This window comes from Haliotis cracherodii, unplaced genomic scaffold (assembly GCF_022045235.1).
Source record: "Haliotis cracherodii isolate W230 unplaced genomic scaffold, xgHalCrac1.p SCAF_4, whole genome shotgun sequence".
Taxonomy (NCBI): Eukaryota; Metazoa; Mollusca; class Gastropoda; order Lepetellida; family Haliotidae; genus Haliotis; species Haliotis cracherodii.
Window position 1 is genome coordinate 19,961,920 of NW_027266297.1, and position 25,532 is coordinate 19,987,451.

Below are 25,532 nucleotides of genomic sequence, written 5' to 3' on the forward strand. Positions count from 1 at the left end.
CAGCAGCCATTAGTTGTTGACTTCCTAAGCATGCAACTCACCTGTCTTCACCTTCTCATGCATGGCAAAGAACGCTAGCGGCATTGCTAGAGTAGCATGGCGCTTCAGGGCATCAGAACTGTGTTGACTCATCGCCTGCAGGGTCAAGCCACACGCAAGCCGAAAAGACTCATCTGAAATCAGAAAGTGGAACTTAAGGATGGTGTCACTTTGGACCTATATGATGCACCTGATACTGTAATTAGTCTACTGATGATACCCATGACCAACATTTATTCTCCTACCTTCCTTCTCCAGATACCATGACCTGAGTCGGTTGATCAGCTTCTCCACACTACTATCTTTGGCAATCTGAAAAACAACATACATATTGTTACCAAACCTCATAGATTTCAGGACCTGTGAAGATCCAGGGTAGAACAGGTCCATAGCAACCCACACTTGCTGTAAAAGGCAACTATGCTTGTCGTAAGAGGTCGTATGTGACGTACAAGGTCAGGTGGTCAGGCTCACTGACTTGGTTGATGCATGTCATCGTATCATTCGATGCTCATGATGTCAATCACTGGATTGTCTGGTCCAGACTCAATTATTTACAGATTGTCGTCATATAGCTGGAATATTGCTGAGTGCAGACAAATCACAAACAATTCACAAACAAATCATAGATTTCAGAATTCAACAATTAGCTACAATTTCCTTTCAATTCAAGCTTTCAATAAATCAACTTTATGAATAGGTATAAATTCCACTAAGAAATTAAAAATAACATCTTTGCTAACTTTGATCATTATCAAAAACAATAACAAATGACATCTCTTCATTAAAACTTGCAACAAAAGATTCTTCCAACAGCTCCACATGTTTCAGTGGTATAGAGTTGCTCCAGCCAACACCAACTTACTTTGACCAGGTATCCTAATGCTGAGGCATAGGACTTCCTCACAGAGGAGTTTCTGTCACTGAGACCATGGAGGAAGGCACTCATCAGCTTGCCTGGGGATACAGAGGGAATTAGAGCAAGGTACTTCTAGAACTAATGACAAGCTTATACAAGACAGTTAATAAGATGAGGAGGAGCTTATGTTTATAAAAGACTGATGACCTAAATGTGGTTCATATAAACACATGAGGAAGTAAATATCAGAGAAAACTTGAGCTATTTTGGGCGACCCATCAAGAGATATGCCTAATAATGTTGACAGAGAAAGTTAACACATTATATTGTACCCCTGAAATGCTATCATCCAAAAGAAAATCTGAGGAAGTATTTTGTTTGGAAATTTAGATTTCCCAAGCGAATTGATTGCATCAATTATGCCTCAAAAACTTTAGCGAGTATTTCAAGAAAGTATTGTCAAGCATGTAAGAATTACGCATCATGTAAACCCTGGGCTACACAATGAGGCTTACCTGCATGGGGGGTGAGATCCTGGGGACACTGATGGACGAGGGACACCACAAAGCTAGAGCACCCAGCCTGGAACACAACACAATCACTGGGTGACTAGCCTCACCTCTAGAGGGACAACCACCATACACAAGACTCCAGAATACTGCATGTAACTGAACTAACATAATGTGCTATGCAATAAATCAACATATATAAGCTCACTTCAATGATTGTCTGTCAAATAAGCTAGTTCTGTATAGTGAAAAAGGAATCCTTAGGGATAGTTGGAGTGAGTGAGTGAGTATGGTTTTACGCAGCTTTTAGCAATATTCCCGCAATATCACGGTGGGGTACACCAGAAATGGGCTTCACACATTGTACCCATGTGGGGTAAGGAATCTGGGTCTTCGGCGTGACGAGCTAACGCTTTAACCACTCGGCTACCCCATTGTAAGGCATGTAAATGTGTTTTTCTTGTTATAACTATTCAGGCAAGTAAAGATTCCGGATTACGTTGCATCATCCTCTGATCCTACAACTCATAATGTGTTAAGAACTAGTTTCTATCTACACACTGTCACCAACACCTTACCTTTGTTCCGACGCCGATGCCACTCTTGATGAGGTCCACTAGCCGTGGCACCAGCTCTGGTAATACTGACTCATCCACATACTGCACACACTGGAACATATCAACACTTCGTTATGGATGATCTATGGTGCTCTGAATGGCAATTGTCTATACAAAATTGACAACATAGTTTCTCACATACAGGAAGTTTTTTTTCAGTTTTTGAGCAAATCAGTTTGACTTTAACATTTTGTCAGAAGTCCCCTTCTTACCCTGTTGATTGTTTCCATCATTGGGGACATCTTGGAGGCAGCGATACGGGCACTGTCAAGCTGGAGGCAGAACAATGTATCATCATAGGTTGTGACACTATCAGACACACACATGTAGGCATAAGCATGTGTTGCACTAAGAGGAACACATGCATGAACTGTATTCAGTAAGACTGGGTTTAATGGTAAACATGGAAACAGTGACTGAAACTAAAAACTATTTGATTGCAGACAAAGATGAATGGAAAATTCTTCTTCTCTATTTTAAGCATGACAAAAGGTTCCAGCCAAAACGTCTGAATTTCATTTCTATTTCAAATTAAACATAGATAAACTGGTGTCATCAGGTGTGTCTTTTGATGAAGTTGTTCCCTAGAAATGAAGGAGTGAGTGAGTATGGTTTTACGCCGCTTTTAGCAATATTCCAGCAATATCAGTGGGGGACACCAGAAATGGGCTTCACACATTGTACCCATATTGGTATGGAACCTAGGTCTTCTGCATGGCGAACGAACGCTTTAACCACTAGGCTATCAGACTGCCCTGAATATGAAAGAATCAATAGGTCCTTAACTTCTTTTGAGCAGTATATTAAGTAATCTCTCCATCATTTTTCACACCTTGTGAAATGATCTGTGATCAAATTTAAATGGTGTTGTAGTTGCAATACAAAATAAGTGGATCCGAGGTGAGTCCACCCGACACTTTATGTAAGTACATACAAAGCATGCTGAGCGACCATCCTCTATATCTCCAAGGCTATCATTTCGGTAAACCTACATTCACCCCTGGATCCATTCACATGGTTCTCGCAATCTCAAATTACCTGCCCTTGACTTCCATTTGCCAATTTGATTGGCTACACTACAAAGTCTAATGCTACGAACCAGCCTTAATGTTTGGTTGGCCAGGCCCATTGATTATGAATGTGTTTGTGAGAAATTCAACAAATAAAGCCTGACTGACATGCAAAAGAAAGCCCTGAAAAATCGTTTTGACTGAAAGGATGTCTTCATGTCCATAACAACTTGTAGTGGCTTTGGTTTCTAGGCAATAGGAGTTACCTCCCTTACCCTTTCGTTGACATTTGATTGGACGATAAAATGTTAATGAAAATTGAGAGCCAGTAATTTGCAATCGCAAGAACGAAGTAAATGGATCCAGGGTTTAATGTAGGTTTACCAAAATGCTAGCCCTGGAGAGGGTGGTTAAAAAACTGGCACTAGTTCAATAGCTCAACTATATAGCTCATCAGGTGTGTCTTTTGATGAAGTTGTTCCCTAGAAATGAAGGAGTGAGTGAGTATGGTTTTACGCCGCTTTTAGCAATATTCCAGCAATATCAGTGGGGGACACCAGAAATGGGCTTCACACATTGTACCCATATTGGTATGGAACCTAGGTCTTCTGCATGGCGAGCGAATGCTGTAACCACTAGGCTCCCCGACTGCCACCCCCTCCCCCAAAATGAAAACTATTTTGGTTAAGATTCAACATGTTTCTAACAAGTCACACAAGTCACACAAGTCACACAATATCGCCCCTTGTTCACCATACACCATCAGTGTTCCTGACCTTTTCCTGTGTAGCCTGGGTGCTGACGTGGAAGCTGAGATAGTTCATGACCTGTGGCTCCAGCCCACTGACGGCCTCCAGGAGAGCAGCCACCAGGACAGGGATGTGAGGCTTCATCAAGGCACCAGCGTTCTTACTGATCTGCAGCAGGGTGGACAGTCTACAATGAAACAACACAGAATTTAAGTCATTATCCGTGTGTGAGTTGGGTTTAAGGCTGCTTTGAACAGTATTCCAGATATATCATAGCGTGTCAGCTTAATGTGGGAGGAAACCCCGAAGTGATGCAGGTCTCAGACATTTTCCACTTTGGTGAAACCCACAAGCACAGGTATCTGGCATTCCCAAGGGAAGCAACTCTGCACAGCAACTTGTGTCACTTGGGCCCCGGATGTGGATACACATGGCACTGATGAATCTATACTCATACCCAGTTACAACTGTAACGAGTAATTGACTCACTCAATGGCTTACACTATTGTGGATACACATGGCACTGATGAATCTATACTCATACCCAGTTACAACTGTAACGAGTAATTGACTCACTCAATGGCTTACACTATTACAACAATATATCTGTTCTTCAAAAGATGTTTAGTTCAAACAATCTTCTCATTATTGCAAATGGCTCTCGTATTGTTGATACAATGTTAAATGAGAACTCACCCTATAGCTCTGACCTCGGGGACTGTGCTCTGCAGGCTGCAGTTGAGAATACAAGGCAGCATGAGAGTTGTGGCTCTCTTCCCCACCTTGCCCTGGCTCGGGTCACATGTCTTCACACACACCTGCAAAACACGTCACATACTGCCGAACTAAAGACCTTCACTCACATCACAAAAGCAACCATATATGTGACATACACTATGTGAACTCGAAACCTTCGCTCACATCACAAATAGCAACCATATATGTGACATACACTATGTGAACTCATGTTGCCTGAACCTGAGACTTTCGCTCACATCACAAAAGAATATATACTCACTAAAAGCTTTATACCACTTTTAACAATAATCCAGCAATGTTACAGAGTATGTGAGGGCGACAGAAAGAGCCTTCAGACATTGTATCCCTGTGAGAAATGGAACCTAGGTCTTCAGCATGGCTACCCCACCACTACAACTATAATGATAGATACATCAGGATACAAATGACTTCATTAATTTCAAGAATCTTCCACTTACCCGACTAAGAGCTTTACAGGCCATATCAGCAGCATTTCTCACTGACTCCTACAACACATCATGGGATGCTCTCAAACTCGGGATATAACATAGCAGGATATAGCAAATGTTGTACATGAAACTAGGAATTTTCAGATGCAACAAACTGAATTATAAAGGTTCCTAGGAGTTAGTTATTCCAAACTGCTCTGAGGGTTCCTGGTAAGCAAGACGGATTCATATAAAATATTTAAAACATAAACAGACCTTTTTTTCCACCAGGGTTGACATACTGGGCATTTTTCTTATCACTTATCACATATTTGCAAACAGCACCTTTCTATAATTTGTTTTCCTCTTAGTGACAACTTTAAAAAGATTTCTGAAAAATAATTTGATTTTGCAATTTATATATTACCACCAATCCACGTTTTTGAAGAAAGATTTGCTAAGCAAGCAATTTACAAAAAGGCCTTACCTTAATGTCATCCCTGACTCGTAGACAGTCTTCCCACAGAGGTGGCAGCTGTTCAATGATGTCATCTACTGGTCGACCTCGCAGCAAGTCGGTCACAGCTAGGCAGCTGAATACAACACAAGCAACTACATTCCTAAACTCTATGTGTGATTACTTCAGTCACCTATGTATGGCGTACCACGGATAATGCAGTCTGCAACTTGGCCACTAGTCTAAAGCCTGAGCCTAGTAAATTTTGTTCAGTCTAGTAAGCTCAGCTTATGATAACATATGTTAACACTGAAGTGTACTTAAAATAAGACAAGTTTGAGGTCATACAATCAAAAGATTTTGGTACAGACTGTAATGACATAGAGAGTTACAATATCATTACAAACTATATGGCCTACACTTGTTCAATGATCAAAGCCAAAGAGTTGATTTGGAGAGAGAACTTAACATTATAAATGCTTTGAGAATGAAAGTATTTATGAATTAAACAGAACATGCAGCTTGGCCCTTCAAATGTTAAATCTGGCAGTTTCTAATTTGCACTTCCTGAAAGGTCAGAGCAACTTGAGTTGCCTGAAAACTGTATGATCTTCTCACCACAAAAGTAAGCTTAACAGTGCACAATTAATGGGGTCATTGAGTCTTATAAGGAGCTTGAATCTAGGGACCCCTAAATCTTTAATTCTTAAAATAAGAGTTATGACGAGGACCCCATTACTTTCATGCTTAATTTCAGACAGGCGTAATATTTGAGCATGACCCAGATGAAAGATGAGATGCACATGTCTGCTGACCTGGACTCTCTGATCCTCCACTGGTTGCTGGTCAGGTTCTTCAACAGATCTCGCAAGATTTCCTGGAGGTACGTGTCCACCTGAGGACAGACAAACATGACACACACCCTGTCAGGAGCTTTTACAGCAGATCAACAAACAGAGAGGGTTCACACAAACATGGCACACCCTGTCAGGAGCTTTTACAGCACAACAACAAACAGAGAGGGTTCACACAAACATGGCACACCCTGTCAGGAGCTTTTACAGCACATCAACAAACAGAGAGGCTTCACACAAACATGGCACACACTGTCAGGAGCTTTTACAGCAGATCAACAAACAGAGAGGGTTCACACAAACATGGCACACACTGTCAGGAGCTTTTACAGCACATCAACAAACATGGAGGGTTCACACAAACATGGCACACACTGTCAGGAGCTTTTACAGCACATCAACAAACATGGAGGGTTCACACAAACATGGCACACACTGTCAGGAGCTTTTACAGCACATCAACAAACAGAGAGGCTTCACACAAACATGGCACACACTGTCAGGAGCTTTTACAGCACATCATCATACAGAGAGGGTTCACACAAACATGGCACACACTGTCAGGAGCTTTTACAGCAAATCAACAAACAGAGAGGGTTCACACAAACATGGCACACCCTGTCAGGAGCTTTTACAGCACATCAACAAACATTGAGGGTTCACACAAACATGGCACACCCTGTCAGGAGCTTTTACAGCAAATCAACAAACAGAGAGGGTTCACACAAACATGGCACACCCTGTCAGGAGCTTTTACAGCACATCAACAAACAGAGAGGGTTCACACAAACGTGGCACACACTGTCAGGAGCTTTTACAGCAGATCAACAAACAGGGAGGGTTCACAGGAACATGGCACACCCTGTCAGGAGCTTTTACAGCACATCAACAAACAGAGAGGGTTCACACAAACATGGCACACACTGTCAGGAGCTTTTACAGCAGATCAACAAACATGGAGGGTTCACACAAACATGGCACACCCTGTCAGGAGCTTTTACAGCACATCAACAAACAGGGAGGATTCACACAAACATGGCACACCCTGTCGGGAGCCTTTACAGAACATCAACAAACAGAGAGGGTTCACACAAACATGGCACACCCTGTCAGGAGCTTTTACAGCACATCGTCATACAGAGAGGGTTCACACAAACATGGCACACCCTGTCAGGAGCTTTTACAGCAGATCAACAAACAGGGAGGGTTCACAGGAACATGGCACACACTGTCAGGAGCTTTTACAGCACATCAACAAACAGGGAGGATTCACACAAACATGGCACACCCTGTCGGGAGCCTTTACAGAACATCAACAAACAGAGAGGGTTCACACAAACATGGCACACCCTGTCAGGAGCTTTTACAGCACATCATCAAACAGAGAGGGTTCACACAAACATGGCACACCCTGTCAGGAGCTTTTACAGCAGATCAACAAACAGGGAGGGTTCACAGGAACATGGCACACCCTGTCAGGAGCTTTTACAGCACATCAACAAACAGGGAGGATTCACACAAACATGGCACACCCTGTCGGGAGCTGTTACGCATTGTTTATTGTCACTCACTTTCTCAATGGTTTGGTACATCCTTGCAAACTATTTTATCATACACCAGACACCACGTGACTTACAGTTTTCTTGTTGTCCTGTATCAGGGCATTCCAGATGCTGGTCATGGCTTGCTGTATTTTGGGATTAGGGTCGAACTGGTATCGGTAGAGTCGGGGCACAATCTGGGACAAGTAGGGTGCCAGCTGCTCCCCAGCCTGAGCTGCGATAGTGGTGAAGCCAAATGCTGCACCCTGGTAGTGATATAAGGGATGCCGTTAGTTTCTAATATTTTCATTCAAACATATTTTGTATTACATTAAAAAAGGGTAAAAGAGCATATATTTCATGAAGCTTTGAAGCTACAGTAACAGAAGGGCATGTCTGAGCCATGGCAAATATTATGTGAAGAAAATGTCTCTTCAATGTTTCGTGTTCACAAAGAAATCAAGACAGCAATGGGGACCGAGGTTTGTAGATGTAAATTCATTTGCTTTTGAGCAATGCTGTGACTGGTTAGAAACGTTTCAATACAATAAATCCTAGATTTCCAAAACAGTAAGTGAGTTTGGTTTTACGCCGCTTTTAGCAATATTCCAGCAATATCACGGCGGGGGATACCAGAAATGGGTTTCACACATTGTACCCATGTGGAGAATTGAACCCAGACTTTTGGCATGATGAAACAACATATTAACCACGAGGTTACTCCACTGCCTCGATTTCCAAAACAACTAAAGGAGGCTGCAGTAAATGGTCCTGGTCCAACACCGATGCTGTTCAATCGACAACCCTGTGAGAGACTACTGACCTTCCTGGAGTTCCACATGGCATTGTGATTGGCAAGATGCATGAATTTGTAGATGAGGTCAGGCTGGTTGAGATCATTGGCTATTGCACACAGTTCCTTATATGTAGACATGCTTCCCCTGATAATAGGAAAGAAAGGAGGACTGAATGGTGCTAGACATCATAATATACATCAGTTATTGTATATAGAATTTGTACAATTAGAGTGGACGATATAATCAGCTCACCTACATGGTCAATAAGGTGATCTATTTGTAAATATTTTACTTTTGTCCTGAGAAAATAAAACAATGATAGAAATATAACATTCCTCACCCATCAGGAGTTTTGCCGAGACTTCCTTCTTCAAACATTTGTGTTTCTCCACTCACTTCCTGCTTAGGCCTAGGAGAACAAATAGTGATCACTTTCATGCCATTTCATGTGATTCAGTGGTACATATATGACATAGTTATTACAATACCAAGACACTGATATTGACATTTATATTGAAATTGTGACAAACAATATATCAAAACTTAGTAGTAGTCAAAACAAGATTGATTTTGTCTATAAATTCATAAATTTGAGGTCTATTGACTAGACATCATTGTTATTGATTAAATACTACACTACCAGGACACTCAAGTCCTCTATGTAAGTAGTATATGTACCTCTTGCCAGTCATGAGTGTGTTGACCAGTTCAGACACCAACATGTCCTTCTGTTGGGCCGTGCAGTTCTCATACACCACGCCCAGACCCTTGGAGGCGATGTCCTGAGTCATCTCTACAACACAGGCAGTTATTTGAATTGTACATCTTTTAATGATATTCCAGCTATATCATGGCAGAGGACACCAAGAATAGACTTCATGTTCCAGTTTGGGGATCAAACCTGGGACTTGAGTGTGATGAGGTAACACTCTAACCCATCAGCTACCTCTCATCACATGCAACTGAGGGTGGACATTCACTGTAGCCTACTATAACTAACTTCATAATATCACAGTATCAGAAGGATTAACAGAAGACTGCAATTGCTCTTACGTTAACATATTTCTTACCATCATCGGGTGTTGCCACTTGTAGCATTTGTCATATGACAGTATACAAGTGATTACTGTTGACGAGGTCAATGTGTGAAAACAAGGAACCGAGGACCCGACCCCTGATGGGGTTAGGCCGCCGAAGAGGTCAGATCTGAGGGTCTTTGTTTTCGGATATTGACCTTGTCAAAAGTAATCATTCGTCTTGTTATACTGAACGAAATTCACTTTAAAGTTTATGAAGTCTTGAACCGTCTTCTGTTTCATTACAGTAAACTAGCTGTGAACCGTGAAACGTTCGTATCAGACACCATCTTGTTTTCTAGCGGACGAGTCAATATTCATCACGTGACAGGTCAATATTGATCATGTGACGAGTCAATAATGGAGATCAGTGTCAAGCACATGATTTTGGGGTCTACATTGGAATGCATTGTTTCATCACGTGATATGGATTAACCAATGGAATTGCAAGATTCTTAATAGAGGGATAACAATATTGCCTTCTGACATTGTAAACAAGACAGGAATCAATCCCGGGCCTATGCCTTTGCCACTTTGCTACCCTAGCACACCTCCAAGGTTGAGGGAGACTAGTGAAATGCAGGGTTTGACATATAGATATAAAACAGACGGGAATTCGCACAGCCTCTTATTCCTATTTATCATCCAGAACTACTTTCAAACAGGAGATTATTTGGGTGAAATCAAGCAATATCTCACGGGGGATACTGCTACAATGAATTGCATCACAATGCCTTGCCATTATGACATCATCAGTAACCATGACGTCACAATCAGAGGACTCACTAATCTTCTTGCCAATGAAGCTGGTTAGCTCTACTTATTACACTCAACATGCTCTAGGCACAGATTGTTTCTGTTTTACAAACTGAAAAACTTTGATGATAAATAGAATCTCACCCTCAAGTCTTGTGCTATCAAACACATCAACACTCATGGATAAAAGATTAAAATATCTCGTCAAGCCTTGGAGTTTTACACTTTTATCAACCCGTGTTGATTTGTTTGGTATCAAAAGACACTTCTCTATTACAGGGACATTTGCACAGACAGGCAAACTCTGAGAAAATAACAGGAGTGATTTACTGCAGCCTCCTTGAATCACTTCAGAAATCTTTAATTATTATATTGAAACATGGCATTACTCAAAATCAAATGATTTTCCGGCAGGTATATTGTATATCTCACCATCACTCTCTGACAGCAGCTGCATGAAGGCCCTCTGGATGTTCTGGATGTGAGTCTGGATGGAGCTGTGTTTGCCACACTTCTTCAACACTGACAGCAGCCAGATGCACGAAGCCTGTACACATCAAACACAGTCTTAATCACATCACCAAAGGACCAAAAAAAGTCTCTTATCCTATTGTCTATGCTTAACATCGGTAAATGAAGCCAAAGCCAGAACCAGACCAACCAGTGGTTGATACCATGAGCAACAACACAAAAACACATGAACAGGTCACACATAAATAACCACATAATCCTTACTGTAGTCCATTTTAACAACAAGCATCAGCTGACCAATTCTGCCCCAAGGGGAGTAACATGTATAAGGAAATATGTAACTTTCATTCTTCTTAGGGGCTATCACATTTAGTTCACAGAGTTGTGCTGTTTCAGTGAGTGAGTGAGTGAATGAGTATGGTTTTACGCCGCTTTTAGCAATATTCCAGCAATATCACGGCGGGGGAAACCAGAAATGGGCTTCACACATTGTACCCATGTCGGCAATCGAATCCAGCTGTTTCAGGCAGGACCATTTGTATTACATACTACTTAAAAAAGTAGAAGAACACCCCATTCTTTCATATCGATATAGTTATTTTGCCATGGCATGATTAAGTATAGTCATATGAAAGGGTATTCTTCAAGTTCTCTATTGTAGCAGATAATGAGAAAGTGAAGGTTGCATGTAGCAATCGGTGTCAAAAACGTTGAGTCTACTAGCCTGAACTTGGCTATAAGCATCTTTAATATTGATTTAGATATTATTAGACTATTATTTACTGTCCTTACTAGGCCTAACAGAATTTCACTAGACTCGGGCTTGGGACCAGAGGCTAAAGTGGCTGATGTACTGACCTGTCGTAGATGAGGGTTTGAATGTGTAACATATGACTTCAGAATCTCTGTCAAGAACCATTCCACCTCATCCTGCATAGCTCCAAGACTTGCCTGGGAACATAAACAAAACACTCCAATACCCCATATATAGAACAATGATTCTATGTTGTAGATGTCGTCACAACCCCATCTTAGTAAAGACCACTAAATTCTTCTTTTTTTTTTGTCAGGGAGCCAAATGGCTCCCAACATGCATTTTTTGGGAGCTAAACCTGAGTTTTTAGTAGCCAAAAGATATCTTAAACAGATATTATCGCCAGTTATGTTTACTTTTAGGTAGACAAATTTAGGTCACCAACCATAGATTTAACTAGCATTTGACAACCCCAATTGTCGCTACTTAGAGGGCTGTCTATCCCACTTGAACAATTCAGTGATGAAGAAACAAATATAAATACTAACATCCTGTCTTGTAAAATCAGTGTCTAAAATATTCAGTTACAGCAGCTGTGAGCTCACCTGAAATTCTTCTTCTGTCTGTGTCCAAAAATCCCTCACCAAGGATGATCGTCCCCCCTGTGCCACGCTGACAAGGGCATCACCGATTGTGAAGTGTAGATCCACTTGCTTCACCTGAAATACCAACTCAATACTTCTCAATGTATACAAGAATTGTCCATGATCCAACCAGGGTGAAAAAAATGGTAGCCCTCAAGTTGTTCAAAAGGCTTGATTATTCATCTAAGTATCTCCTATCTAAGGATTGAGATTTGCCTTTAATAATGTGTAAAATGTTCACTCAATGTACGTCAGCAGCCATGACAGTTACTGGCATAGTGTGCACAGATCAAAGTAAAGTGAGTACTTGTGAGACATGAAGTGTCTGTTTGTTGTTAAACACTGCACTCAGTAAAATGCCAGCTATATGATGGTGGGCTGTAAACAATCATGTCTGGTCCCTACAATCCAGTGATTGAAATTGTGAGCAATGCTGCATGCTATCAGAATACAGAGCCACATCATCAACCAAGTCACAGGCGCAGACAACCAGATCCATTTGGTTGTCTGCTACAACCAGCATAGGTTGCTGGGGACCAATTCTAACCAGGAATCCCCACAGAGGCATAGACATAAGGTGCACTGACCTGCACGGCATTGAAGAGTTCTGTGATGGCCTTCCTGCGATGAGGAAACTCCACATCTCCTGCACAGATGTATCCAAGGCACATGGCAGCTCGCTCCTTAGACTGCAACATAGCATTGATAGAACTCAGGTGTTTACACTTCTTTCTTAAGTAAATATTGCAATCACATTACCATACCAATGTGGAGCATTGGGCATGAAGTGAGAGAACCCTTTAACTGCAAGGCTGACCTATCATCAATAGTCTTATGCAGGCAGTTCCACCTATCACAGCCTATTAGAACCATGAACAGTACATCAGTTATATACCACAGCCTACTAGAACCATGAACAGTACATCAGTTATATACCACATCCTACTAGAACCATGAACAGTACTTCAGTTATGTACCACAGCCTACTAGAACCATGAACAGTACATCAGTTATATACCACAGCCTACTAGAACCATGAATAGTACATCAGTTACAAACCACAGTCTACTAGAACCATGAACATTACTTCAGTTATATCACAGCCTACATGACCAGTACTTCAGTTTGCTGACCTTGTTGGATTCCTTGCTGGTCTTCAGCATGTTGACAAGCCAGGTCATGATGTTCCACTTGGTTATGTCCTCCTTCTTATCCTCCTCCCCACCAGATGGCACTGGTAGGGGTGCATTACGACCTATCTCACCCAGGGCAATGCATGCTGGGGTCAACAGATTACTGTCTCTGTCTCGTAGGTAACCAGCTAAAACACATACAGACAACAATAAACTTGTGTGTGATTGATGTCCCTCAGTGAATAGTACATCCACCTACCTATCAGTTGTACTGTACATCCACCTACCTATCAGTTGTACAGTACCTCCATCTACCTATCAGTTGTACTGTACATCCACCTGCCTATCAGTTGTACAGTACATCCACCTGCCTATCAGTTGTACTCTACATCCACCTACCTATCAGTTGTACTGTACATCCACCTACCTATCAGTTGTACTGTACATCCACCTGCTTATCAGTTGTACAGTACATCCACCTACCTATCAGTTGTACTGTACATCCACCTAACTATCAGTTGTACTGTACATCCACCTACCTATCAGTTGTGCTGTACATCCACCTACCTATCAGTTGTGCTGTACATCCACCTACCTATCAGTTGTACTGTACATCCACCTACCTATCAGTTGTACAGAACATCCACCTACCTATCAGTTGTACTGTACATCCACCTACCTATCAGTTGTACTGTACATCCACCTACCTATCAGTTGTACAGTACCTCCACCTACCTATCAGTTGTACTGTACATCCACCTGCCTATCAGTTGTACTGTACATCCACCTACCTATCAGTTGTACTGTACATCCACCTACCTATCAGTTGTACAGTACCTCCACCTACCTATCAGTTGTACAGAACATCCACCTACCTATCAGTTGTACTGTACATCCACCTACCTATCAGTTGTACTGTACATCCACCTACCTATCAGTTGTACAGTACCTCCACCTACCTATCAGTTGTACTGTACATCCACCTGCCTATCAGTTGTACTGTACATCCACCTACCTATCAGTTGTACAGTACATCCATCTACTTATCAGTTGTACAGTACATCCACCTATTTATCAGTTGTCCAGTACATCCACCTACCTATCAGTTGTCCAGTACATCCACCTACCTATCAGTTGTCCAGTACATCCACCTACCTATCAGTTGTCCAGTACATCCACCTACCTATCAGTTGTACTGTACATCCACCTACCTATCAGTTGTACTGTACATCCACCTACCTATCAGTTGTACAGAACATCCACCTACCTATCAGTTGTACTGTACATCCACCTACCTATCAGTTGTACTGTACATCCACCTACCTATCAGTTGTACAGTACCTCCACCTACCTATCAGTTGTACTGTACATCCACCTGCCTATCAGTTGTACTGTACATCCACCTACCTATCAGTTGTACAGTACATCCATCTACTTATCAGTTGTACAGTACATCCACCTATTTATCAGTTGTCCAGTACATCCACCTACCTATCAGTTGTCCAGTACATCCACCTACCTATCAGTTGTCCAGTACATCCACCTACCTATCAGTTGTCCAGTACATCCACCTACCTATCAGTTGTACTGTACATCCACCTACCTATCAGTTGTCCAGTACATCCACCTACCTATCAGTTGTCCAGTACATCCACCTACCTATCAGTTGTACTGTACATCCACCTACCTATCAGTTGTCCAGTACATCCACCTACCTATCAGTTGTACTGTACATCCACCTAAATATCAGTTGTACTGTACATCCACCTACCTATCAGTTGTACTGTACATCCACCTACCTATCAGTTGTGCTGTACATCCACCTACCTATCAGTTGTACTGTACATCCACCTACCTATCAGTTGTACTGTACATCCACCTACCTATCAGTTGTACAGTACCTCCATCTACCTATCAGTTGTACTGTACATCCACCTGCCTATCAGTTGTACAGTACATCCACCTACCTATCAGTTGTACTGTACATCCACCTACCTATCAGTTGTACAGTACCTCCACGTACCTATCAGTTGTACTGTACATCCACCTACCTATCAGTTGTACTGTACATCCACCTACCTATCAGTTGTACTGTACATCCACCTACCTATCAGTTGTACTGTACATCCACCTGCCTATCAGTTGTACTGTACATCCACCTACCTATCAGTTGTACTGTCTTCTGAATCAGTTCCTGGTTGTGGCTGGCCTGATCTGTCTGCATGTCACATGACCTTCCACGTCTCCCCAACTGACCAATCAGATAGCCCAAGGCAAGTAGTGAACCTTGCTTCAATTCCACGTTCTAAAACAGAAATAACAACAACTGTCTATTTATCTCTACCCTTGGAGTCAAGAGATAAAAGATTTCTTTGTTTGCTTGTTGCTTAACATCTCACTCAGCAATTTTCCCGCAACAAGACGGCAACCTTTAAATAATCAAGTCTGGACCAGACAATCCAGTGTCTGATATTGTGAGCAACAGTCAACCAAGTCACCGAGCCTGACCAACCAATGCATTTGGGCACCCCTTACGACCAGCATGGATTACTTGGGACCTATTCTAACTCAGAATCTCCACAGTGTCTGAGAACAGAATTTAATTTGTTATTCTTATCTTAACATTAATTAGTAAAGCAGGAATACTATTCTCATATTGGATTTCAATATGTAAAAGACATGATTGCTACTTTTAGCAATTTTGCATCAATATCAAACCAGATTCAAGACACCAAAGATGATTCTGATACAAGAAACACAAGTTTAACTGGACTTCATTCTGTGTTGTGAGACTCAGATGCTATCTTGTGTTACAAGTTATCCCACCACTCAACTGCAGCACCGAATTTGGTAAGCCATAGTGAATGTACCTTGCGGGTGAGGTTGTCACATTTAACCACTTTACTGAAGCATCACCCCAGATGCCACCTTGTGGGTGAGTTTGATGTGCAAACTCCTTTCACAAATCACATGGTAATCTACAGTGCTCATACCTTGCTTTTGAGACTGTCTGCAAACTCCTGTGCTGCTTCAGCGACCTGGGCCTTGTTTGTTGAGTGTAGGATGACAATGGAGAACAGCTGGGCAGCAGGTGCTCGGATGTCATCTTTACTGGATGATATCAGATTCTGCACAAGAGACCAACAACTCTGAAGAGACCTTACGATTCATGAAACAACCATATTTCATTTCAACATGGCAAATAAATATAAAACTCATGTACTGAAAAAAATATATTGATGCCTTCTTCATCCTCTTCAATACTGTCCTGTTTTACACTGAATGCTCATCTAAGTAGAAGTCCAAGTGTCATCTTACACATGCAACACCCTACAGTGTACCCACCTTAAGCCAGTCCATGTGACGCTTGAACTGAGGAGCCAGTTTCTCCGGAGCCACAGCTACAATCTCCAACAGACAGTACATCACCTGTGGATCTGGAACAACACATACATACTTCATAGTCGGGTCTCAACTCATGACTTGAGCTATTATTGTAAAGTAGCTCTACTTATAGTGAAGCTTGAACTACCAATGCTTTTTAATGAAGACACTTAAATTTTTCTTTAAATAGTCTAGTTGTGTTATATGAACCACTAGTCCAAATTGAGCTATAGACATGTTGATCATAACTCATTGTGTCTATCTTCCAGAGGCAAGGGTGTTAACTGACTAATAGTCCCGTCTCCACCCTTGCCGAATTAAGCTGGAATTACCAGACTCGATCGTAGCACCACCAGTGACTATTACCAGTTATGTCCCTTCTATGTCCCTCCTATTGACCGATCCCATTGCATCTCTCAAATCACTTTCATTTGCTTCAAACAAAACGGCGACGCCAGTCAATATGATCTGATTGCTAATCAAGATCTAATCAACTTGAGCACCTTGATTACAAACATGAAAAGATTTGTAAAATATTTGTCGACACCCAGCTGGTGGTACACATGCTTTACAAATCCTGTAGTCAACCCAAATCTGCACATTGAAATCCATGCTGTTTACAAACCAGATGTCTAGTTCATTACACAATTTGATTGGACTATGCATAGGCTTGTTAGTCTAGTCAAAATGTAACTCCGGAATACCTGCCTAGTTCGGCAAGGGTGGAAATTTCTTGTCAGTTAACGCCCTTGCATCGGGAAGATGACTCACGCTGACTTATGACAGTCCACAATCACAGACTGATAACAAAATAGACCTGTATTGTCAGTTGTCCATACTGGAGACAAATGGCCTTCAGTCTGATGCAGAGCTACAGATAAGCTGCATATTTGCGTAAAATACCCCCCAAAAATATTCAAAACCCAATTACTTTCAATTAACTTGCGTACAGAAACCCATGCATTAATGAAAAACTCAAATGTATAAAAACAGCAGGGGCAAATACCCAATGATACCCAACAGAGCTAATTTCCGATACACAATTACAAGCTTATTTACTTTGAGTCAAGCCTTCAGTTAGAACCCTTATATACATCTAAAACATCATTTTATTTTTTTGAAATCTCAAAATGTCAGCTCATTTTGGGAAAAACCCAATAGAGTGATGTAAGATGAGTCAAAATATATTGGTTACCCAATGAAAAATGTAATAACCCAATTAAAATAGAACCCTTTGAGTAAAAACTCAATTGCTAAAAAAGTTATCTGGAGCTCTGCTGATGACAAAAGTTCAGGGCTCTTGATAAATATTCTATAGTCTGTATACAAACACAACATCACAGCTTTAAAAACAAGTTGTTTCAACCCTCTGTACCCACCTGTCACAGCCCTGAGCAGCTGTCTGAGCATGTCCACATACATCTCGACACCTGAAGTCCCGTCCCCGCTGGCGGCCAGCAGCTGTCTCACATACTTGGCAATAGCAGGTGCTTGATCCTGTTGGGAGTCGGTGTCCATCTCGGGGGAGATCCCGGCACTGTAGGCCAGGCATGTCCGTAGATACACCACCACCTGGAGGGAGAAGACACTTGCAAACTCAGCCCCATTCAGTTAAAGTAGGCTGTTTGACAAGAGAGTATGCTGCAAGCTTTATTGTGCCCAAGTCTCCATGCCAATAGGTGGCACATGTCACTGTGTTTAGCAGCTTGACTCCTGAGCGTTTCTAGGGGTTGGGTCCTGACACATACAGTGTCTCCTAAGGCAAGGGACAAAATACACTTCTGTTCACCCAGCAATGAATGGGTACCTGGTATGCTGAGATGGTAATGTGACTGTAAATCTTCAAGTGCCTAACAGGCAGCTTGGGTTGTATACTCCCCAGGGAGCTGAGAAAGAAAATAGAATGCACACTGATCCATTGACCAGCTTAAGAATAAGGTAGCACAATGAGGATTCACTGTGTGGAATTTATAGTGGAGGAGAAGCAGGTTCTCCTGAGGCTACAGAGAGCGTCTCCAGAATGCGATGCTGGGACTCACCTGTGTGTATGCTGCTGTGTTGAACGGGAGAGATGTGCTGCCCACCACCGTCCGATCCTTCCGCTGGTCAGCCTGCCAGGAAACAGTCAGTTACATGTTAGTTACAGTATTTCCTTAAACAGTTCAGTGACACTGGTTCATATGTTAAGCTTTGGAATAAATGGCAAATTTCTACAAGTCCTTGTGATACCTTAACCACAGTAAACTACGGTTATAACAAACTCAAAGGGACCACTAATTTTAATTTGTTATAACCGAAGTTTGTAATAAGCATATGTACAGCATGTACAGCACCTGGACAGGACCAAGAAATAGTTCAATATATCCGTCAGTTCATTATAAACGTAGTTTACTGTATTGGGCAGTTAGGCAAGGACCACAGGACTAGTGCCAATTTCTAATGCTGGATACATAAGTACTGCATAGCAAGTTTCGCATTCCCTTATGTTCAACTTGCTCCCTCTTCATAGTTTCATATGATATTTATGTTTTAACAGAACTGCTTGAGGTACAGGTTCGCAACAATAGTTGCATAAACATTGAATACACTGTTCAAATTTTCAGTAGCAGATTTCTGTCTGTAATAGAAGTAGTATTTGCTGATGTCTTTTCATCATATAAGGTACTGGCAAATATCATTACACGACAATATAAATAATTGGCAAGTGACTCCATTGCATTTGATTGGTGGACCAAGCAATTTCTTTGTGTTTATGTTTTGAGAACCCTAAATAAACAATTAGGCCAGTCCCACTGACAGACTACTGATTCCTGATTGTCTAATAATAGAACGGGTGAGGCTCGTGCACTGAATGATGTCCATGACGTTGCATGATTTTGAAGTTTTTCCATGTTAATGATTAATAAATAGTCTGTGAAGTTATTATCATGATTATTGTTATTATATTTATTAATATCAGCTATCACATTTACAGTTTGCACACTTTAATACGTTTATACCTTCATAAACTCAAAAAATATTGGAATCAGCTTATTCAATCAACAGACTTACTTGTGCTCGGATGTACTGAATCATCTGAGTGAAGTCTGGAAGTGTCAGGTTACGTCTCTTCTCAGCGTCCAGCTCACTCCGACTACTGCCTCCGTGTAAGGCTTTCACAGCCTCACCACGAATATCTTCCTTGCTGTTGAGGGGACATGACACTTCATATTTATACATTATTATTGTACTATTACTACAAGTATATACATGCTGATATGTTCACACAGACTAGGAATAATGTTAAGTATAGTGATGGGGCTAGGTGTGATAAAGTGCGGACTAGGGTAACAATATACAAAGAAGACAACCAAGGTGTCCATTTGCAGGTACTATGCGTATGTGTGCATGTGCATGTGTTGCTAAATACAGCACTCAGAAATATTGCAGCTATATGCTGGCAGCTGGTAAATAATTGAGTCCGGACAATCCAGTGTCCACACTAGGAAATATTCCAGCTATATAACAGCAGCTTTAAATAATCAAGTTTGGACCAGACATCAGTCACTGATAATGTGAACAATGATGTACACCTTCATGGTACCTTGATGCAGCATCAACCAAGTCACTGAGCCTGACCACCCGACCCACTAAGTCATCTCCTAGCATAGGGAACACAGGGGATGCAGGTAATGAACGGTCATAGCACAGTAGAGTAATTAATGAATCTAACTACTCACATGTCTCCCGAGGCCAGGAGTAGAATGTATCTGGAAGGTATGTGGTCTTGAGGGAAGACAGCTATAGCATACTGTACAGCCATCAATCTTGCCTGCGATTCATTCTGAAACCATTACACATTCCTGTTATACATCAACCCCATATGACATCATCATTTACTTAGGTTGCAGAAAAACAGTTTCTCAGGCACATTCCACTCAAAAGTGAGTAGGGTGGTAGGACTTTGTTAATATTTTTATTGAAAACAAAAGTGATGAGGGAGAGACAACTTGTATTTTTCCCCACCAAGTATACCAACAACACAACTGGACACACATTGAACTTGGCTCTTTCATAGTGTCAATTTGAAACATGCTTTTATCATAAATAAGAATGAGTGACACACCGGATTTAAAAACATTTAACATTATGGTCTGTATGTGTCCGTCACATAACCGAACAGCTTCCTAACATTAATTAAGAAAATCCTCATTGTACCTTCACCCTAAAAAATAATGTGAAATATCTTATAGCACAATATGTCAAGCGGCTAGAAATGCCACCACCACTGAAAGGACATATCTCTTTGTATGTACGAAACAAGTCCAGATATCCCCAAAACACTTTTTATGTCAAGAAATAAAACACTTACCATATGATTCTGATGGAACTAACACAAGGTAGTCACATGAGTGAGTGAATTGGGTTTACATCTCTCTCACAGTTAAATCAAGGTTGTGTCAGCTTAATAGTGGAGGTAAGTCTAAAGTGACCGTAAACATTCACCAATTTGTAGCAATCACCGAGGATAGGTATGGTCCAGATGGTGCTGACAAACCAAGGATCATAACTGGAATCAAATTATTTGGGTGAGGTGAGGTGAAATTGGGTTTAATTCGCGTCCAAGATTATTGCACTTATATAGCGACGTGCATGCACGTGTGTGTGTGACTGCTTGTACTAGTCCGGACTGATGCTGATTTATAGTGCTAGCTCACTGAGATACCATGCCGCAGTTTAACATGAATACCCCACTCAGACACAGTATACTGACTCCGAGCCGACCAGTCCTTGTTTTAGCCCCTTAATGTCAAGCGCCAGACAGGGTAACAACAAGTACCATCTTTTAACGTCTTTTGGTATAACGCGTCCGGGGATCAAACCCCGGACCTTCCGCTCTCCCAAATTATTTGGGACTAAAACCCACAATCGGATCCAAGCAATACTAAAGAATGCAAATCTGTTCAGCATATTAAGTGGATTGCAGACTTCAGATGACAGGGTCACCTGTGCCACCAAGGACAGACAAGAAACAGCTGTCCTGTATGTATCTGATAGGATACCAAGCTTGGTCTACTTGGCCGAAGGGACACACAACTACACATGTGTTATTGCTTGTTATTTGACATTAATCAATTTGACCTTTATTAGCTGTATCAAACATTTCTACTCAGTTATGCATGAGATTGTCACCCCCCAAAAGGAAGTGTCTGGCAGTAAAGCTTCTGAGGTAGTTCCAAGTCTTCCTCTCAATCCTTCTTTCCTAAACTCTGACAATGCCATGTTCTACCTGCACACGTCAACCATGCTGCTACATTAACCTCAGGGTCTTCAACTGATAGATGATATCTACATCTATATTAAACATGCTATAGCAAGATTCCCCATGTATGTCCACAACATTTGGACTTAAGGTCCGGGGAGACGCCATTCCCAGTCAGTGTAAAAAAACAAACCCATTAGAGTCTACTGGTCCGAACTTTGCATAATTTTAGTACATTTTTGGGGTTATATTATGGATTTTTATTAGCTGAGCTTACTACTATTACAACTAGACCAAACAGAACTCAGGTTCCAGACTTGTAGATTATGTTGCAGTCTCCATTCTATAGTTCTACACATTGTTGTAAGAAAGGAATACCAGATGTATTGATAGATCATTGCTTGCCAATTTCAACATGTGGCTAGGAATCTTCCTGCGATTCCATTATCTGGCTGAGGCTGCCAGGGCAAGGTTAGGTATGGGCCAGGGGAAGGTTCTAAGCAGGACATGGAAATTAACGAGTCAAAATATATTTATAGCTTAATTCATTAATTCAAAGATTAAAATGAAAAGGGTAATTGACAAACAGGATATTTGATAAACTAGGCCAAGTGAATAAATGTCAGCTCTGAACAATTTTTAAATGTTCAAAATCAGTGAACACATCTTACACCATTGTACCTAGATATAAGCCTGGCTAGGTCTTGTGGTAAGCTACACACTTCAGCTTAAACATGTTAAATGCATGATATTGTGACTTTCTTCAACATTTTCAAACTGACATCCTTTTGAAATTTGGCAAGCATGCATTTTTCCTATCTGGAAATTCGAAAGCAATAATCAGATCACCACAAAGTTATTATATCGTACATTCATATACCACACTTAACCAGATATCTCTGCTAAAATGCAGTTACACATTTGGTCGCCAATCAGTTGATCTGCATGCTTTCCACTCCCTGGGGATTATACAACCCATGCTGGCTACAGGTGCTAGAACGTTTAAGTGACACAAAGAATTATAAAACCTCTCACTGATATGCTAGCAGATGTTATATCTCTATCTGTTATATGAATATCTATGTCTGGTGAGAATTCTACATGAAATCAAGTAATGGTGGTTTATTCTACAAATAAGAATTCAAACCAGGTAGTAATTTCTAGTTCTGATTTGTGCGTTTCCAGATATCCAAATTTTACTCGACCAACAAACAGGGGAACAATCCTGTCCTTGAATCCTGATCAGAGAGAGTTCATCTCCTGAGTCATTCATGAAGATTATATATGTCATGAACAATGAGTTTAAGAAAGGCAAAATGAGGTTTAATGTCGCGTTTAAGGTAATTGTGTGTGGCTGCATGTACTAGTGTGGACCAGTGACCGTTTTATAGTGTTAGCCCACTGAGATACAATACCATAGTTTAACATGGATACCCCACTCAGGTACATTATACTGATTCTGAGAAGGGCTAGTCCTTGTTTTATCCCCTTAATGCTGTGCACCAGGCAGGGTAACAAGTACTATCTTTTAACATCTTCAGGATAACCCACTCACATACATTAAACTGACTCTGAGTCCTTGTTTTATCCCCTTAATGCTGAGCGCCAGGCAGGGTAACAACAAATACTATCTTTTAACATCTTCAGGATAACCCACTCAGATACATTAAACTGACTCTGAGAAGGGCTAGTCCTTGTTTTATCCCCTTAATGCTGAGCGCCAGGCAGGGCAATGTCTTCTGGTATGACCCAGTCAGGGATCTAACCATCGACCTTCCGTCATGCGGATAGATGCTCTATCTATTAGTGAGTGAGTGAGTGAGTTTGGTTTAACGCCGCTTTTAACAGTATTCCAGTTATATCACCCGAAGAAAGCCCGAAGTGATGCAGGTCTCAGACGTTTACCACTTCGGTGAAACCCATGAGCACAGGTATGGTACTGACAAACCTAGAAACATAATCAGGGCGAACCGGGATTCGAACCCACAATCATAGGTTTCTGGCGTGCCCAAGGGATGCAACTCAGCATAGCGAATTGCGCCTTAGATGACTGGGCCACCTGTGCCCCCATCTATCTACTACATTATGGAGGCGGAATTTATGTACAATGAAAGTATTTGGACTCGGTGTAGTTCAGATTCAGGAGGGGTCATGCACATAGAGGATTTGGGTTCCTGGGACCATATGGATGAGATGACAATAAAAATGGAAAAACTGATGATACAAACTAGTTGCATCATCAAGATCATGGTAAAAACTGCAATAATGAATATTAATAAATTGAGAAAATAAATCTTGTGTAGCCATGCCATGAAAAATCTTAGGTACCTTTGTTACCCTCGTCTCCATCATTAAAATCAACTGAAAACCAGCAAGATTATTAACATGAGACAGTGGACTAACTAACCTTAGGTGAAGTAAATACAGTCAAGTCCCGTTAATCCGACATTGTTGGATGCATATGATTATGTCGGATTAACGAGTATGTCGGATAAACAAAATTAGGTTGTATCAACGTTCGTGATTGAAAATCGGACAACTACACAATAGAATACGATTCAAAAACGTTATAATAAATAAAGAGGAAACAGGCAATATTCAGACTGTTATGTTACATAGTTAGCGGAATATGTTTTCTAAACACATGTTTCTAATGCATGACTGATTCAAAATACTTTTTAAAGCATAGTATGGAATGGAAGTCGCAAATTTGCAACTAGTGCCACAATGCTTAAGAAAGCTGCTTTCATAGTTGCTAATGTTGACTTCCTGTTAGTAATTTCATTGGTTGGTCAAAGTTTGCGAAAGGTCGTTCTGACGTGACCTGTAGTGGGATGTCAGCGGTAGCAAGAATTTGTATCCTATTTTATGAGATTGAGGTAATCTAAGCATGTGATTAATCCTGTTTTGTGTATTTAAAGCAGTAATTGTTAATTGTTAAGCAAGTTTATCTCTGCAGCCATTGAAACATGCAGCTACTCGCCGACTCGTCTGGCATCAAAACACGGGGCTGTGTACTCGCGGACAGATGACCACGGAGTATGCTGATCACTGTGTCGGATTAACGAGACTGATTAATGAGTGATTTCAGTAGTTTCTTGCAAATTAGGTGTGTCAGAGTCGGAGTGCGAGACTGATTGTCGGATTAACGAATGTCGAATTAACAAGACTTGACTGTATGTCACACACTGCAGAGAAGTTGTGGAGATAAAAATATCATATTACCACCATACTTAAAATGTGCGTGCGTGCGTGCGTGCGTTGTTTCACGCCTCACTCAGCATGCTCAGCAATATTCCATCTATATGACAGCAGCATGTGTATAACTGAGTCTTGAGCTGATATTCTAGTGATTGATACAGTGAGCAACGCAGTCGGCTACAATGACACGCCATCAACCAAGTCACTGAGTCTGACCACCCATTCCTTTTCAAACAGCAAAGGGTGCTGAGG

General features: G+C 41.3%; 1 protein-coding gene across 1 annotated transcript in view; it reads right to left on the reverse strand.

Annotated features, from left to right (window-relative positions):
• Positions 1-25,532, reverse strand: part of LOC139478957 (proteasome adapter and scaffold protein ECM29-like) — a 55,024-nt gene that overhangs the window by 11,974 nt on the left and 17,518 nt on the right. The window contains exons 15-41 of the mRNA XM_071261675.1: positions 20,557-20,660; positions 19,889-20,021; positions 18,877-18,948; positions 18,217-18,409; positions 16,799-16,890; positions 16,447-16,581; positions 15,617-15,758; positions 13,454-13,641; positions 12,908-13,009; positions 12,282-12,395; positions 11,781-11,873; positions 10,884-10,998; positions 9,298-9,412; positions 8,960-9,028; positions 8,646-8,763; positions 7,918-8,088; positions 6,243-6,322; positions 5,458-5,563; positions 5,001-5,048; positions 4,480-4,601; positions 3,811-3,970; positions 2,237-2,296; positions 1,986-2,075; positions 1,414-1,480; positions 905-996; positions 285-351; positions 42-173 (exon numbers count right to left, since the gene is read on the reverse strand). Of these exons, the coding sequence (XP_071117776.1) occupies positions 42-173; positions 285-351; positions 905-996; positions 1,414-1,480; positions 1,986-2,075; positions 2,237-2,296; positions 3,811-3,970; positions 4,480-4,601; positions 5,001-5,048; positions 5,458-5,563; positions 6,243-6,322; positions 7,918-8,088; positions 8,646-8,763; positions 8,960-9,028; positions 9,298-9,412; positions 10,884-10,998; positions 11,781-11,873; positions 12,282-12,395; positions 12,908-13,009; positions 13,454-13,641; positions 15,617-15,758; positions 16,447-16,581; positions 16,799-16,890; positions 18,217-18,409; positions 18,877-18,948; positions 19,889-20,021; positions 20,557-20,660 (2,980 nt within the window). The remainder of the gene's footprint in view (positions 1-41; positions 174-284; positions 352-904; positions 997-1,413; positions 1,481-1,985; positions 2,076-2,236; positions 2,297-3,810; positions 3,971-4,479; positions 4,602-5,000; positions 5,049-5,457; positions 5,564-6,242; positions 6,323-7,917; positions 8,089-8,645; positions 8,764-8,959; positions 9,029-9,297; positions 9,413-10,883; positions 10,999-11,780; positions 11,874-12,281; positions 12,396-12,907; positions 13,010-13,453; positions 13,642-15,616; positions 15,759-16,446; positions 16,582-16,798; positions 16,891-18,216; positions 18,410-18,876; positions 18,949-19,888; positions 20,022-20,556; positions 20,661-25,532) is intronic.